The sequence below is a fragment of the Mustela erminea genome, chromosome 10 (assembly GCF_009829155.1).
Source record: "Mustela erminea isolate mMusErm1 chromosome 10, mMusErm1.Pri, whole genome shotgun sequence".
NCBI classification, from domain to species: domain Eukaryota; kingdom Metazoa; phylum Chordata; class Mammalia; order Carnivora; family Mustelidae; genus Mustela; species Mustela erminea.
This window is the reverse complement of record NC_045623.1, coordinates 14,091,538-14,109,109: the sequence shown is the minus strand read 5'-3', so window position 1 is coordinate 14,109,109 and position 17,572 is coordinate 14,091,538. Positions and strand designations below refer to the sequence as shown.

At 48.3% G+C, this 17,572-nt stretch overlaps 1 protein-coding gene across 4 annotated transcripts in view; it reads right to left on the bottom strand.

Annotated features, from left to right (window-relative positions):
* Nucleotides 1-8,191: 8,191 nt before the first annotated feature.
* Nucleotides 8,192-17,572, bottom strand: part of KCND3 (potassium voltage-gated channel subfamily D member 3) — a 209,145-nt gene continuing 199,764 nt past the window's right edge. For 3 of the 4 annotated variants that reach the window (XM_032302410.1, XM_032302411.1, XM_032302412.1), the window contains exons 4-8: nucleotides 12,836-12,937; nucleotides 12,423-12,512; nucleotides 10,787-10,843; nucleotides 9,378-9,625; nucleotides 8,192-8,687 (exon numbers count right to left, since the gene is read on the bottom strand). In XM_032302410.1, coding sequence (XP_032158301.1) covers nucleotides 8,486-8,687; nucleotides 9,378-9,625; nucleotides 10,787-10,843; nucleotides 12,423-12,512; nucleotides 12,836-12,937 — 699 coding nt within the window. In that variant the 3' untranslated portion in view covers nucleotides 8,192-8,485. The remainder of the gene's footprint in view (nucleotides 8,688-9,377; nucleotides 9,626-10,786; nucleotides 10,844-12,422; nucleotides 12,513-12,835; nucleotides 12,938-17,572) is intronic. The other variant, XM_032302413.1, reaches the window with a different exon arrangement.

Here is a 17,572-nt window from a genome sequence, read left to right as displayed (position 1 = left end):
GAAGAGTTCCATTCTGTAAACAGGAACTGTATGTGTAATTCTAAGAGGTTCGTAGACCCTCTCAAGCCCATGTATGGAACCCAGCCAGGTTAAGAACTGCACTACTCTGCTGGGAGGCTAAGGGAAAGTTCTAGCTCTTTAAGTATTTTTCAGAAGCTTGAATTCATTCTGTTCAAACTCTTCACACAGTGTGTCCTAATCTTATGTCTTCTGAAATTTCCCCAGTTTTTACTTTTAATGTTTTTAATTTAAATTTTCTCCCAGTTTTTACTTTTAATGACACCCAGTGGGGAACATCTCATTCTTCTGAGATGATGCATCTATAAATTACAAGTTAGAAAAAAAATATGATTGGAAGTTACAGCAGTTCCCCCTTATCTGGGAATCTGCTTTCTGCGATTTCAGTTACCCCCCAGTCAACTGTGGTCTAGAAGCAGACGATCCTTTTGACATATTGTCAGGCTGGTAGTAGCCTAATGTTACGTCACAATGCCTATATCCTTCACCATCACATGGACATGCTATCATCCCAGCATCACAGGAAGAAAGGTGAGTACAGTACAGCAAGATTTTGAGAGACCAGTCATGTAACTTGTAGTATGTTGTGATTGTTCTGTTATTACTGTTAAATCTCTTACTGGGCCTCATTTATCAACTGAACTTTATTATATACGTGTATATATATGTATATATTTATATACAGGAAAAAATGTGGGTATATATAGGATTTGGTATCTATAGTTTCAGGCAGGTCCACTGGGGACCTTGGAACATTCTCTGTGGATGAGAGGGGCCAACTGTACACATTCTTTCATTCCCTCTCTGGGGCAATCCTTTCATGATTATGCATTTGGGTCCCAAACCTTTTTGTGAACTGGATTTGTGGTAAGAGAACCTGTTAACAGATAGAAACGTATTTACTTTTTAAAAGGAAAGTTGTTCTTTCCTGTATACATACTTAGCTAGGCAGTACAAACATTTACTCCCAGGGCTGTCCACAAACATCCACGGCCATTGTCATTTACTGTCCACCACTCACCTAAGCACCCCCCTGAACTCCTGTTTCACTTGGATTCCAGTCATCCAGGTTGGACAATGGTAGGCTTTACTTACACGTTTCTGTACTGTACATGTTTTGCCAAGTTAGAATGAATTAGATTAACTCTGTAAATAGCAAATCCATAATTAGGTCCAGCATATCATTAAGAGGTAGAGACTTTAATTACACACATTTCAGTAAGATCCTGTTGCTATATAATTGAACTTACCTCTTTTCTTCTACCCTTTCCCCCACACTACAGCCAAGTTCACAGTCTGTCATGGCTAGGGGATTTTAATTAGGATACTGCTGCATCTTAATTAGAGATGAGGTTACCCATTAGTCTTGAAATTAATTGGATTCTCTCTTTAGGTCTCTTTGTCATATATTGTGTTTGCTTTTTTTCTTTTTACTAGAAAAATAAGCTGGAAGTGAGGACACATATAACAGGAAAATGATAGCTTCATTTTCCATAAGTATTTCCTTGGAAAATTTCAGCCATTCCCATCCCAGAGAAGGGTGGCTATGGAAGGAACCTGCCGCTATTTGTGCATGATTATATGAAAGACTTTTGTTTAGAATTGGCAGTTGAGGCGCTGGTTTCTGTCACCTGCTAAGAACCATAGATAGGTTTTAGGTAAATTCGCTTGTGAATGCTTTCTGATGTAGTCGAAAGAGTATTTGTCCTGGTGGAGGCTTTGCTGTTGTCTCCTTTATCTTCTACCTGTCATACGACCTCTCAGGGTCTAGTTTTCTCATCAATTAAATGAGGGAGCTGGACTAGATTTTTAGGTTCCCTCCCAGTTTCCAAGACTTAATTATATGACTAATAAGAGAAAATATAGTTAGGGAAGGGAATAATCATTTCATGAATATAGAGAACCTTTATAAATTCAGGTGATTTGGATAAAGGCCAGTATGAATCGGTTTTAACGTCTGAGTTCTAGAGTGCTAAACTGTACTGACCACAACTATTCAAGTTAAGCTTTATCTTAAATTAGGCTAGCAGTATTAACATGTAGAGAAATCTTGAGGAAACCTGCAGCTGTGGATAATTCTGACTTAGAAGACATTATTTTGCGTAATAAAAAAGTAACATTTTCTAAATTAGCATAAGTATTATAATAATAGAAACATGTGATCTAAATACTAAACCCCTAAATACTAACAACTGAACAGAATTATGTGAAGACCAAATCGTATGAGACAAGGGAATAGTTTGAAGTTTTAGGGTTTTTTCCCCTCCCCTAAATATAATTAAGTCTGTTAATCTTTCAAAATAAGAGGATATTTTTGATAGTCATTGCTGACCAATGGAACTGGATCCATCACCAGGTGGTTCTCTTGTTTTGGCAGAATATGGTTTTGTGCCTCTGTGAACAAGCACATATGTCCCAGTTAACACCGAGTGCTTTTCAGTGAAAACAAACATGCATTGCTCAGTGCACATCTGGTTTCCAGTTCCTGGGCTCCAGATTGTGTGAGCTGTGGATCCGTAGTGACACCTAGTGGGTGATAAGGCTAGGAACACCTGCATTTCATAGGCAACTTTTAAGGCCTTGGAGCACCATGGATTGGCCTTGATGTTCCACGTCTATTTTGGTTTTCATTGACTGGGATGTGGTTGTGGGGAAATGAGAAGGATTCCCATTGTTTTTGGGAATGTGTGTTGTTCACATGATGGTAGAATATGAAAATGCTTGTTGTTCTCACTACCTAAATCAGAATTAGTAAGGTTAGAGAAGGTCTTCAAGATATCGTAATACAGTACCCCCATTCCTAAGATGAAACACACTGAAGCCAAGAGAAAAGTGCCTGAAGGGAAGTCATGCAAGGAAGTCATGCGAGAGAACCTAAATGAGAACCTCCATCCCCCAATTCTAGAGCTTCCTGCCCTACCCTACATAGCATTTCATTTGGGGGTTTCTTTTTAGTGTCAGACCCTGGTTTAGAGGAGGGAGAAAAGATTCAGTATTTTCAGCAGAACCAATACCGATCCGTAAAGGCAGATTTTCTTTCAGTAGTGCAGAGCTGGAGCTCAAAACAGGGCTGTTGACAAAGGCAACACAGTGCTTGTGGACATCTCTGACAAACGTACAAGTGGGCAAGAGTCATGGTCCCCATGGTAGAGGGTCTGCTTGCACCGAGGAGGGGAGGAAAGATAAGACTGCCCCATCTGCACCCTGCAGAGATGCTGTGGCTTCTCTCCAAGACAGAAAACCCCTCCGTGTTTAAATTACCCTTAGTTTCTAGTGGATAGCAGGAGAAACGGTAGGAAAATAACCATCCGTGATCACTTGAGGCTTTGTGGCACATGGTCTGTTTAATCCAGATCGGACACATCAGGTACAGCAGTGGCACGTGACTCAGTAATACTGTAAATGATAATACGTTTTAACATACGCACTACAGTTTCAAAAGAAGACGACTGGAAACTCAAGAGTTTTTTTTGTTTTTTTTTTTCCCCATAGAAAGTGTTCACATGTTTATCTTCCTGCAGTTTTGTACAGTATTTCTTCTTTGCCATTGAGATGTTGGTAAGCAAAGCCCATTTATTATACGAAAATAGAAAAGAACACACTTGATGTTTTTCACGATAACATTAACGGGGGGGGGTGACCTCTAAGGAAAACATTACATTGGAATGTCTGATTATCAAAAATATACCATCCCTCCCACCTCCCAGGTTTGTAAAATAGTCTATTGGTCCAAGGAGCCCCCCAGGACTTGGGTCAGTGCCCTACACTGGTTCAGCATGATGCCTTCCAGTGTAGTCAAGTAACCTGCTAAGATAAATGTCATTCCCACACTTGATGAGAAAAACGTAGAACATTCTGAATAGAGAACAAGACTCAAAAGGAACCCCCTTAAAGCTGATAGCCACTTTCTCTTCATGATACTGTTTGGGCTCCAAGGGTCATGGGTCATACAAATGCTTTTCCTTCGTCCAGTCATTGTAAAGCTTTGCAGGTGATGAGATTTCATAAGGAAATCACAAAAGGAAAATAAAAATCTTCCAGGTTCCTGTGTGTCATGGTTACCACGCCAACTAGTTGAGAAGGGAAACTAATCCTGCCTTAGACAACAGCATTGGGATCTTTCTGCCTTGTCGTGACCTGATGATTGAAGTGAGGGAGCCTGGACCACTGGACTTCACGAATAACCTCAGAGTCAGAGGTTTAGCTCCATTCCAACCACTTCACAACTCTGCAAAGTTAAGAAGCTGAGGGAAAAAATCTAGGTACATGTTTCAATGTACACTTTTCCTGCCTATATTCTGACAAATAAGTGACATGATCCTGAACGGCAGGAATCGTAATCTGAAAACTAGGTAAAGTCCTCAGCACGCGCACAAGGTGACTCTCATTAATCATGGATCAGCATTTACTGTCCACTTTAATTTCTGTTCAAATTCTTTGTTTCTCTTAGTCTCACTTTTCTACTTGTTGACCTTAAACTCCCATGTGATTGTAGGCTAATCTGTTCAACTGTCACTGAGGACACCTGGTCTTTCAAACAGCATTCCACGCAGTTAGTCCTGAACTTGACACTTTTAAGAGAATAGGGAATGAAGGCGAAATAGTATAGTTCGCTTCTGGAGGTCCTGGTTCACAGTGGTTCTGATGGAATGCTTCCTCCCACTAATCACTACCCTGGAAGTCCAAGTATTAAAAGTAGAAGCAAACCCCAGAACAATGCAACAGGATGTAGAAGAAAAATCTTAGGGCAAGATGTTTAAGCCCTGGATTGCAATCAGTTCTGCCACTAACTTGCTGTATGAACTTGGGTAAGTCACTCATCTTCTTCCTGCCTCTTTTCCTTCTCTGTGAATCAAGGACTTAGTCCCTTGACCTGCTACCATCAGAGGTTGTAGTAAGGATCAAAAGGACTCTAGAAAGTATGCTTTGAAATGTTTTAGCTCTCTCTTCCTGAGAAGAAGTAACATTCGACTGAATGAAAACTGTTAACTGTTCACTTTTTTTTTTTTTTTTTTAACCGAATTGATAGTCCATAGCTGGTTCTACCCAGGGAATGGTGGTTTCAAAAGGATGGTTTGTATTAGTACAATGAAATGGTTCCCAAGGGCTGTGTCCAGCTCATACTGAATTTACATCAGACTATACCTCTAGTTACAACATGTTTTCTTTGATGAGTCTTCTCCAAAGCATCATTCCTCTGAGAGGCAGCAACTGTAGTAGGAAAAGCATAAGACTCACAGCCAAGGGACTTATGTTCTGGTCCCAGCTAGGACATTAATGACTGCATGACCTTGAGCAAGTCACTTCATTTCTCTGGGCCTCAGCCTTCTATATACTGTAAAATCAATTAGCTATTCCTAACCCTTTCTAGTTCCGATATATTCTTAATTCTATGTTTTCTAAGTTTCCATTCATTTGAATGTAGCCTATAATAATTATATTATTTTTTAATGTTTTCTAACACTGAATGGCATCAAATGGGGTAAGTGGTTTTGGGGAATCTTCTAATATGCTGAAGTGATTCAGGAACTATGAAAGCTTAAGAGTCACTTCCCCCGAAAGGCCTTGCCTCCAGAAAACCCTGATAACCTGGTTCTTCAGTCACTGGCCAATGGGTTAGATTGATTAAACCGTTCAGCACACTTAGGTCTTTTGGTTGACTTACAAAAGTCTTCTAGCAGTGTAGTCTTGCTGTATTCTGTTGTGTAGATGCGCCATTTTCCTGGGTTGACATCCCTTGGACCAGAGGTGAGATGGGTCTCTTATCTCCAGCTAAGTCTACACTGGGGGATGGAGATGAAGCGGATAGTCTAAAGTCTTTTAGGAACTGGCATAATGTAGGACTTAGAAATGAAGTTGAAGGAACACAAAACAGTTCATTAGGGCCAAAAATTGAGAAATTATTTGAGACATGATTTTAAAAGCTTGTTCATTAATTTTGTGGGACACAATAAAACGCTCCCCTGGTGCACTATCAAACAGACTCTGGGTTAGATATTTTCATTATTCTAATCCTGTGATGAGCTGTTTTTAAACATGGGCAATTTGTATGTGTATGTAACCACATTCCTATTTCCCTCTTTGTCCCTTACCCCACTCAGTTTTTATGATGTAAACTTAGATACTACAATATTCCTGACTTTGTTCCATTACCATTCTTTCAAAGGAAAAATTCCATTTCTAGTCCTTTACCTGACTTCTACATGGAGTCCAGCCCAGTCTTTTGCCTTCCCTAATGGGATATGTGTACAAAGTGAATGGATTTAAGCACTTATTCTCCGGTGTGTTTAGGTTGGTGGTGGTGTGTGTGTGGGAGTGGTGGTGTGGGGGTGTGTACACATATATATTCCTCCGTAGTTGTAAAGCTTTTCTGTCTACTTAGACTGCAGGCTTAGAAGGCCAAAAGCACCCCATTTCCATAGGGTGGTTGCCCCCCATTAGGGGGAAATCCTTGAGGCCAGATCCAGGAAAGGACTCAGTTGGTGGTCAGTGAGGATAGCATGAGATAAAGGTCTAAGGCTCCCTCTCCTCTGTCCTTCTGGTCACCTTCTGCTTAGAGGCTACCTCAGAACCCACTGACCTTCCCCTTCCACTGGGTCAGTAGAGCTGGGGATCATAAGGAAGCCGACGGAAGGTGTTTCGTCGGTTCCCGACTAGTGAAACTTGTCTAGATGCTTGTGGTAGGCAGAGAGGTCCTTGGCTTATTGTGAAACTGCAGCTCACTAACCTGTAAAATGGATAAGGGGCTTCTGTATCTCAGAGCCCGGACTAGAGAGACTGCAACTAGGGAGGGTGGGAAGGGGCTTGTCACGAACCCTGAGGCCCACCTGCCCTCCTATATGCAATGAAAATGGTAGGATTCCAGAAACGCTTTCCCAGTCCCGCCAGAGTGCCAGCCACTTGAACGGGCTCTCCAGAAGTAACATTCACTCCCTCCCTTGCATGGAGGTGATCAGGCTTTGCCCCCACTTCAGTTACCTTCTGGGACATCAGGCCCAAGACCCTTCAGACCTCAAATGTGTTTCAGGCCAGGTGTGAATCATCTAGAATCGCTTACTTGCTTTCACACTTTGATGCCTCCTCCACGAAGCACACAGTCTTAAGTCTGCAGGAGCCTGTGGAGTTACCTCAGTCATAAGCTTGCCCCTTCTGCAAGAAACTGCTTATGGGGCCTTTTGGCAGAATTCTGAATGGGCTTTATGATGGGTCCAGAAAGAAGGCTACAAACTAAGGAGCTCCAGGGTCCCACTATAGCTGTGAGCCCTGGGTTCTTCTGTTCTGTCTTCACTGGCCCACACCAGACTCGACTGTGTGTCCTAGGTCCTGGCTAGTTCCTGTGTCAAGATCCCAGTGTGAAAAATCCGGTCATTCCCTTTCCCCCCACCCAGAAATGGAAACTGCAAACACCACTGGTTCTAATCGCAAGGGAAGCACTTCGTTCTCTAAAGAAGACTTCCCTCCTCCCTAGACTCTTCTGCTTTGGCTTTATTCTTCTCTCTTCCACGGCGGCAGTCACACAGTTCTAACTCCCAGGCAGGAGTCTGCAGGTGCTTGGAAGTAGAGACGGTTTTCCTAACATGTCTCAGGATCACTGGGGTCCATGTAGAGACAGATGGCTGGACACAGAGAAGAACAGCCAGGGGGGTAAAGCAGAGAGGGACAGAGACAAAGGACGGACAGAGGGTAAGTGTTGCTGTGTGGTCAGTTGGCAGCTCTGTGCAGGTCAGCTGGGCGGGGTGGGGAGGGGTGCCCAGGCTCAGTTGACCTCACCCACCTGGGGAGATGGAGAGAGAACTCAGCAGTAACTGACTTCTTAGCCTAAAAGCTTCTGCTATAAAAGAAGGAAAAAAAAACAAAAACAAAAACAAACCCTCACAAAATGCATTGTTTTGGTTCAAAGGTATTGGGTCCATGGAGAAAAATATTTCACAAAAATCCGTTGATGTTTTGTTTTCCACCTTTTCCCATGAATAAATATTATCCATTAAGAGCCTTGAAAAAGGTGCTTAAATACACAGTGTTATATTTTCTTCCTGTTTTGCATGTGACAACTTGGCCTCCGTGCTGCTCTTGGTCTTGTGTTTTCCTCACCGGGGTCTCCAGAAACAAGAGTTACTGGGTCTGAGGCTCCCCCCTCCAGGCCCTGTCCTGGCACGCAGCCTCTCCACCACCCCCTGCCATCCCATCCCCTACCCCCCTCCCTTCCTCTGGCCCCAGCGAGATGCGGTAGTGCAGGGCCAGGGCCAGGGCGACGACCACATCCACGCCCACACCAGCAGCGGTGAACCTCAGGTGCCCCTTTGCTGCCTGCCTCCTTTCCCTTCCAGGCACAAGTTTCAGTGCTGGGGTGCAACAGGGCGGGCAGAAAGAGTGGGGGAGGGGGGGAGGGAGTGGTCCCAGCGGCCACCCACCCACATGCCAGCCCCTTTCGCTCCCACTCCCCGCACTGGCCCTCTGTCCAGTGGTTTTACAAGGCGGAGACCTTGACGACATTGCTGGCTATGGAAGGAATGTTCGTGTTGGGGCCCGGGCTGGCGGGGGGTGGCCGACTTTCTCCCTCTGGGGTTAGCGCTGGCGGGGTGGGGATGCTGATGATGGCTGTGGTGATCTGGGATGTTTTGCAGTTTGGTCTCAGTCCGTCGTCTGCTTTCAAATTAAGGCTGGAGCGACTGGGATAAAAGAAGAGTGAGTGAGTGAGTGACGGTGCTTCTTGCTAGCGTTCCCAGCATCCTTGACCCTCGCCCGTCTGGCTCCCAGTTAACTGGGAGGAAGCTCTGCCGTCCCTCTGTCTCGGGTTTTAGTAATCAGCCTGTCGCTCTCCGTTCTAATTATTATTTCTAACAATTACAAAGTCACGTATACTGGGCTTTGGAATTCAGAGTACACGTTTCTCTCCGTGCCATAGACCTGTTCCCCATCCTTTGTGGCATTTGACTTTCATTTTCCCTGAGTTCCTTGCAGCTCACTGGAGGTAGTGGGGAGAGGCCTAATCTCTCTCTGGCAGATTACGGAGGGACAAGGTCAGTCTATGGTTCAAAGTGAGCCTGGGATAAGCCACGTCTAACACAATTGTGAAAACTGTTTTCCTGGGAAAATGATCCATTCTTTGCACTGGGGAAGTTTCTTTCTTTGTTTTTGTTTGTTTCCCCAGTTATTGTTTCTGGTGTCTAACCCCACATTGGGTCTAAACCTGCTAGAGGACCCTCCCAAGCAAACAAAGGGCCTTTGGGTTAATGTGCAAGGATAAGGAGGGGGGAGGAGGCTCATCCGTTACCTAAGGGGAGAGAGGACTCCAGGAGCCTGTTCCCTTCGGGGACTGGCAGGACCGAGCAGGAGTGATGGGGCTGGAGGCCACGCACCTGGTAGTGAGGGAGGGCTGCTCACTGCCCTGGATGTGGATCGTGCTGAGCTCTTGCATGCTGCGCAGGCGAGTGGCCGGCAGGTTGGAGTTGGGCAGGTGCGTGGTCTTCTTACTACGACGGGAGCAGCAGGTGGTCGTGAGGCCCGGGTGACTGGACAGTGAGGGGCTTCTCGTGGACGGGTAGTTCTGCATCGAGCTCTCCATGCAGTTCTGCTCAAACATCTGCTCATCTATGAACTCATGGTTCTGTGGGAGGCAGAAGAAGAAGAAGTAGGAAAAGGAGACGGGAAGGAGGGGGACGAGTCCCCTTGTGGCTGCCTGCCTCTGTCTGGGCCTGGAGAGGAGGGCTCCCAGCTGCCTGGAGCACCAATAAGCATTCGGGAGGGGTGATGTCCCACAGGCATCAAAGGCAGAAAGATAAAGATCGCTATGGGCAGCGGTGGCCATCAGGTAGAAGGGTGGGGACTGCAGCTGTTAAATCATGACGGGATGTACACTCCATCTGCAGCTTTGAGCTGATGGGACACAGAGGACCTGGAGGGATTTCGTGGCATCCTCAGAGCTAGAAGCAGACTTGACTGACTTTGCGGGGTTTGCACAGATCTCCTGGAGGCAGCCAGTAAGGAGTTGCTAACCTTGGGGAGCAGGTATGCTAGGCTATCTTGAATGCTGGGTTGGATTTAATGAGTAAGATCCTTATGAATCCTGGGTACGTGTGAGCTATAAACTTTTAAAGGCACTGGATTATTCATGCAATTGGGGGGAGATTTGTTCTTGAAGGCCAATGGGGTCAAACTGTCAGGGTTTTGATTTCCTTTAATTATTGTGTTTTCTGCCCCCCAACCTGATTCTGGGATGTAGATCCTTACTATATCTGGAGGCACAGTATTCCCTAAGTCAAATGTAAGCAGGGCAAGGAATGCTAACAGCTTCCTGGTGTTGAACTCGGAAAACAACAATAACAAAAATGGCTGTTTAGTCGTTTGCTCAAGGCGACTGAAAATCTATGGCATCAATGATCTGGCAGAGGCCGCCAGGCTGGAGAGGAATAGCGCAAGGAGAGAGTACAGAGAGAGACCAGCCCTGGCAGCCAGGACCAGGAGTCCCTGTGGAGCTGGGGAAGGGGCCCCGGGGGCACTCACAGGGGACCGCATGGCCGCTGCATTCTGCCACCCTCTCCAAGGCCTTGGGGAGGTCAAAGGAGGGAAGCAGAAAAGCAGTCGGGTAGTTCAGCGTCAGCACCTGAAGGCCTGAGCTGCTACCGCGGGTGGCCGTAGAGGTAGGAAAAAGCCCCCAAAGAACCGACAGCACATGCAGAGAACCGAACCGGGGGTGAAAAGAGGAGAATCCACAGACTCAGAAGAATCAGAGAGAAAAACATCAATTGAATTTTTAAAAAAGTGATACCTTGATGGTGGAGGTTCGTACAGATAACAGGGGATCATCCACAAGATAGGACAACCCCTACAGGACAACATGCCAACAGAAGATAAAAACACCATTGATTGTACATTCCGGCATTCCCAAGCTCAGTTCCGACATTCAGTCCCTCCGCCCCGGCATTCCGCCCGGAGCCCGACGTCCCACCCCTTGGCTCCATCCAGCACGCCCCTGTGCAGACGCCACCTTCATTCCTCCCATCCCAACATTCTGCTGCTTCTAGCCCCACATTCCTCCCCTGAAGCCCAGCGTTCCAGCTCTTTCACCCCAGCGCCCCCCGGCCCTGGCCCCGCATTCAGTCCGACATTCAGTCCCACAAATTCAGCCTTCCACGCCCTCAATGCCAGCATTCCATCCCGCCACCTCCCAAGTCTCTGTTCTGCCATGCCAACATTCCAGCCCCTCAAACCCGAACATTTTTACCCATATCCTTTCAGTTGACACATTCCACCCAACACATGCAACTTGGAAAGGGCAGTTGGGTCTGGGCCTATCCCATTGGCAAGCTCCGAGTTTTGGACAGAAGTTCCAAATACACATATACAGTTCTTGACAGTAAGACACATTCGATAAATCCTGGAAACTAGGGTTCTCCGAGTGCTTTCCCGTTTGGGAAGCCCTCTTTGGACTCGACAGCCATCCACAGTGTGCTATCCACACGTGGCTCATAGTAAGAGTCATCTGACGTCTATTCCCCTGCATCTAGAGTCCAGGATATGGGACATTCAGAAGTAGAAAGCTCCTTCCCTAGGGTGCTGAGCCCTGACTGTGGGCTCTTTGGGGATGGGGGGGCCTCGAAAGGAACAGGGGAGGCCTGCACTCTGCCTCTCTTGGGTTGTCCACCCGACATATCCTCTTCCCTTCTGTTCCTCGTGCCTTTTGCCAAGGGTCCAGGGTTGGCCCCACTGCCCTTCCTTTTAGTCTGTTTGTGGGTCGCAGGCAACATGCCACATTCCAGCTACGGCTTCCTAAACCATGGCTCTATTTTCACAGTAATTCTTAGAGCATCCGAACTCCCGGGCCCTACAGGGTGACTAAGAGAGAGTGGTACTGATGGACTTCCTGGCTCCAGAACTATGGGCATAGCCTCCTTCATTCACTGTCCTTTAAGGAGTGATGCGGGGGAGGAAAAGGCACCCACACACTGCATCAACCTAGTCCCAGGGATGGGACAAAAACCGAGGCCCTGCTCCACTCTCCTGTAGCAATCTAGGATAAATTCAGCCGAGTTTTGAAGAGTGATGTGCATCCGGACTGAGAAACTGAGAGGCAGAGCACTGGGAGGCTCTCAGTAACCACGAAAACGGGCTGTAGGGGTCGTGTAGGGGTGTGCAGAAAGGCTCGGGGCAGAGACCTTCTATGCTGCAGCAGGACGGAGGTGGCCCCCTACCCTGGAGACTGCGCCCCCCCCCCCCTTGGGGTCTTCCTCCCGGGGGTTGACAAGGACCTCGTTGCTACTCTTTGGATCTGAAGGCAGACTCTGATGTCTGCAGCCTGGGCCCAGGGTGAGGATGTGAGCCCAGAGTTCTCGCTCCGCGAGCTCTGGCCCTCAGAAAGGAGGGCAGGGGTCGGAAAGCGGAGGACGCAGTGGGCTGGGACTCACAGTGGTTTTCTCCAGGCAGTGCAGCAGGTGGTGGTGCTGGCTCTCAATGAGTGACGTGCTCTTGCCCACGTGTTCCTCCTCTGGGGTGCCCTAATCAGAAAAGGAGAGAAGGCTGAGGCTCATGCCGGTGGCTCCTCCCACCTTCCCCGGGGGACTTCATTTCCCTCGGGAGGTGGGAGGGTGCCAGAGAAATCGGGATGATCCATATTTCAGGGTCAACAGAGAACATGCTAGCTCTGGGGCTGGGGGGCCCGGAGGGGAGAGGGTGTAGAGGGGTGCTTCCTGGAGAAGATCTGGAAACATGTCCTTCTTAGGGTTCACACTGGGCCTTTGGGGAAGGTGGTGTCCCTGGGAAGAGAAAAGGAGCCCTTCCCCCCTTCCCCGTCCCCAGCCCAGGCCCCGCAGGCGCCTACCATCAGCTCCAGCGCCTCTGTGAGGAGCCCGTTGCGCTTGCTGTGCAGGTAGGCATTGGAGCTGCCTGTCTTGGCCACACGGATCCTGGCAAGGCGGGCTTTCTGTGATCGGCAGAGGAAAAAACCAGTGAGTGAGCCTGAGAGACCAGACAGCAGGCCTGGCAAAGCCAGTGACAGCAGGCCCAGGGGACGCCTGAGGAAGGGGAGGAAGCGGCTTCTTCCCAGACACATGGATCTCTGTTTGCAGACCCCAGCGCTGGGTCTGAGGCTCTGCATACCCACTTGGGGCAGCCTGATCCTGGTCAGAGTTCCTGGGGGTCTCACTCATCTCTCCGGCTTTGGTACAATTCCAGCAGCAGGAATACCTCTCATCAGAGCCCTCCCTCCTCCCAAAACCTTCATGAACTTGGCCTACTTGGTATTGCACTAGACTATCTCTCATCTCTAACTGGACGGTCAGCTCTAGAAAGGAGCGTGTGTGAGAGCTCTCCCGACGCTCCCTGAGGGCCCAGAGCTGTTCCCAGCGCTGGATTAACAGCAGTTAGGAGAAAAGCAAGGAGTGTGCATCTGTGCCCTTCAACACGTCTTCACTTCTTTCCTTCTTTCTGTTTTGTCCGTAGCGCTTATTACTAAGGGAGTATACGGTGTCAGCATTTATATCGCTACTGCCTCACAGAATGTAAATTCCTTGAGGGCAGGAGTTTTTTGTTTTGTTCAAGGATGAATCCCCTTGGCTTAGTTTTTTTTTTTTTTGTCAGAGAGAGTGAGCAGAGGCAGACAGAGTGGCAGGCAGAGACAGAGGGAGAAGCAGGCTTCCCGTCGAGCAAGGAGCCTGATGTGGGACTCGATCCCAGGACACTGGGATTATGACCCGAGCCGAAGGCAGCCGCTTAACCCACTGAGCCACCCAGGCGTCCCGGCCTAGTCATTTTTAAATCAAAAAATGCCTTGGGACGCCTGGGTGGCTCAGCGGGTTAAGCCTCTGCCTTCGGCTCAGGTCATGATCTCAGGGTCCTGGGATCGAGTCCCGCATCGGGCTCTCTGCTCAGCAGGGAGCCTGCTTCCCTTCCTCTCTCTGCCTGCCTTTCTGCCTACTTGGGATCTCTGTCTGTCAAATAAATAAATAAAATCTTTAAAAAAAAATCAATAAATGCCTTGAAAATCGCATGTTGGTTTTGGGGAGTGGATGCCTGCATGGAGGGGCTGATACGCGTCTGGGCTTGTCACACCTGCCTGTGGGAACGAGGGCAGGGGCATGCGCATGTGATGTGGTGCCCTGCCGTGTGTGGGAGAGAGGGGAGGACAGAACGCATTTTCACACAGCACTCCGACTTTAACTAGAACAATGGGAAACCTTCCCGGCCCCAGCCTAGGAGACCCCAAGCAGATCCTCCTGCAGGGGATGGCCACGCAGTGTCTTAAGGCAGAGGGGGCGTGGCTGCTCCTCTCCTTCCTAATAGGTGCAATCACTGTCACCAGGATGGACGCCAACCACGGCGGAGGTGGGAGTGGGGAGGCCCAAGAGGAAAGAGTCTTCAGGAGAAGGGTTCTACTCGCGGTCCAGGCTCCTGGGGTGTAGAGTCAGATCTAGGTCCTGGCCGCTGGAAGCAGAAGAGCCCACAGTGACTCACGGGTCCGTCCTGGGGCAGAGCAGTCACACCCCTGCCTCTGTGAAAGTCCGTTGTCACTTCACCACAGACTCTGAGAAGGACAAGAGACCTTGGGAAATTATGGCAACTTCCCTTTCTAGTCTACCTCTCCCCAGCACCGGGAAGTGTCCCTTCCAGGGGGCCCTGCCAGGTCTTGGGATTCAGGCTGTCGATAGAAGCACAAAGGACATCCTCGGTCTCTGGTTTCCTGTGGCCTTCGTGTCCCCACAGGGACACCTTGACTCCCTTTCCTGGCCTCCTGGGCCTGGCAGACCTGCCTGGGAATCCGAGGAAGAAGGCTTCTCTGGATGGCAAGAGGGCAGAGGGGAATTCAGTGGGGGAAGGCTGGTGAGGAAGCCCCATCGGTCCTCTTCTCTCTGAGCCAAGAACTTTCATCCCTGGCCCAGCTCGGTGCCGGCCCTCCCCACAGTGACATGTCCACATTCAAGCACGTTGCTCATTTCAGGATGAGGCAGCTTTTGCCTTGGGTGAGGACTGGGTGTTGAGAGCTGCATATGGAAATCCAATTGTGTCAAGCTCATTATAGCCTTATATAATTTGATTGCACCACTTAGAGCCAGACCTTTCTCGTATCTGGGGTCTGTCTTCATTACTTTCTAGAGATGAAAGATTCTCCTGTTCTCCTCTGTGGCACTTCTTTTAATCTTATCTTACCCTGGGCTCTATTAAAGCAACAGATTGTCATATCAAATGCACAACACTGTTTAATCATTTCCCACACGGGATAAAGAGGTTTGCAACGTATTTACAGAACCCTAACCCAGCACATGAAATTCGGTGAGGATTTCTCCTTTGATCTGGAGCTCCTGAGAGCCGCGATCTGGCTTATGCGTATTTTTGTCTTTGGCATCTGACATGGAGCTGTGCACAGAGCAGGTGTTCAAGCCAGGCTGGTGAGGACCCAGGAAGGGGGACGGACCTTCCCAGTTGGACACAAATCCGTTAATAAGGCCCTGGTCGTGGGCTCATCCCTGTGTAGACTGTGTCAGCCTCTCCCTCTTCCACAGGCCAGGAGCACAACGTGAGAGGGTAAAAGAGAATGTGGCCATCATCTAGGCTATTTTGAAGACAAGAAAACGGAGGCTCTGAGGAGAAGTAACGTCTCCAGGGCAAGGCAGCATGCTGGGGAGTCTTCTGTGCAGTTCTCCCTACGTTTAGGCCAAATGCTCTCTCCATGAGGGGCCTCTCCCTGAATTTCAATGCCTGCTGGGTAAGTTTCTAAACCGGATGAACTAGGTCTGGGAAGGTTCAGTTTCAGCAAGGATGGAGATTCCAGGGTTGGATAAGGGGTCTGGAAGGAGGATGCTCCCACTCTGGCTACGGTTCCAGGTGGGGTCTGGGCCACGAGAACTGGCATCTCTTGCCCCAGCAGAGGCAGAAGAAGGACAAAGAGGGAGACGTGGAAAAGCCACACAAGAACGCAGCCAATTGCACTCTTGGGTGTTCATTCCCTGAGAAATGGAAAGTCACGTTCACACAAAAACCTGTTCCCGAATGTCCACAGCAGCTTTACTCATAATAGCCAAAAATGTGGTCGTGTAGCCCCGTGGCATGTGATACATCCAAGCCATGGGTTGCTGCCCAGCAAGAAAATGTAATGGACTATTGATACAGACAACCTGGATACATCTCCAGGAATTATGAGAAATGGAAAAAAAAACAAAAACAAAGAACGAAACCCTCCGAAGGTTATGTAACCCTCCAAAGGTTAGGTACTACACGAATCCATTTATGTAGCAATTTTTGAAATGGAAACATTGAGTAAAGGAGGACAGGTGAATGGTTGCCAGGGCTTAGGGATGAGACAGAGGTAGGGTGGGAGAAATCCTTAGGATGCTGGAATGGTTCAGCACCTTGACCGAGGTGATGGAGGCATGAAGCTGCCTGGTATCAAACTTCACACACACACACACACACACACACACACACACACGGAATACTGGGGAAGTCCGAGTAAGATTCGTGGATTGTATCAACGTTCATACCCTGCTGGTGATAATTTTATAACTTACATGTGAATCTGTGCTTAGCTCAATAAAAATCCAGATGTTCCCTTCTCTCTGTCCACAGCTAGACCTTCTCACTTAATCTTCAGTTCACTTGGCTTCGAGAACCCAGCCTCTGAAGCAAATAATTGTGGAGTTCGTTTTGGTAACAACCCCAAGCAAACCAGTCATGAAGGGAAAGGACGACCACTTTTTAAGCCTTTCCTTTACAGTAGAGGCCGGTGAGTTGGAGTTCACCTTCACGGCCGGGCTGACGGAGCTCCTGAGTATGTGGTCTGGGCTGAAAACTAGCAGCTTCCCAGACCACCTTCCTGTCCCAGCCTCCACTGTCACTAAACCTCCTGTACCCGCCTTCCTCGCTTTGCGGTGACACACTCAGTACTGGAAATGGTGGTATTCTTGCATTCTCTCTCTCTTTTTTTTTTTTCCTTGCCTCTCATAAGAAGTCCAAGGTGAAAGAGACCAAGCCAGCAACCTTGAGGAGAGACAGTGTCCAGCTGAGGTGAAAACACTGTAAATATTTACTCTGATTTCAAAGGGAGAGGGACGAGGGTGGGAGGGAGGCAGAAGGGAGGGAGAGTCCGTCTTAGCAGCTGGAAGGAAGGATACATCAAGGCTGACCCCTCCTGCACTGCAATCATACAAGACGGATGAGCCTTTTAAAGTCCCAGCCGGAAATGACCACTGTTCTGTTCCTTGCAGGGCAAACCAGCAGGGGATGTGATGCTCTTGAGAGGTAGGGGAGGGTGTGGGCACGGAGGGAAAGGTAGCTGTGGGAGCAGCTGAAAGCCCAGCCTCCCTGAGGATTCCTTTGACCTTCCCCCACTGGACCAACCCCCCCACCGTCAGCCCAGCCCCTGGGGAGTGTGGCTCTAGGACCCTTGGCCCTTTCTTGAGGACAGAATAATGAATTAAGATATTGTCTGATATTGTCCAACACTGACCAGCTGACTCGAACAGGGAACGAGATAAAGACTTCTATTTCAGCCAGAAGATCGATCTAAGGCAGACTGGCAACATTACAGTGCCAGGTCAAGATAAGTCAAAAGATAGCTCAGCAT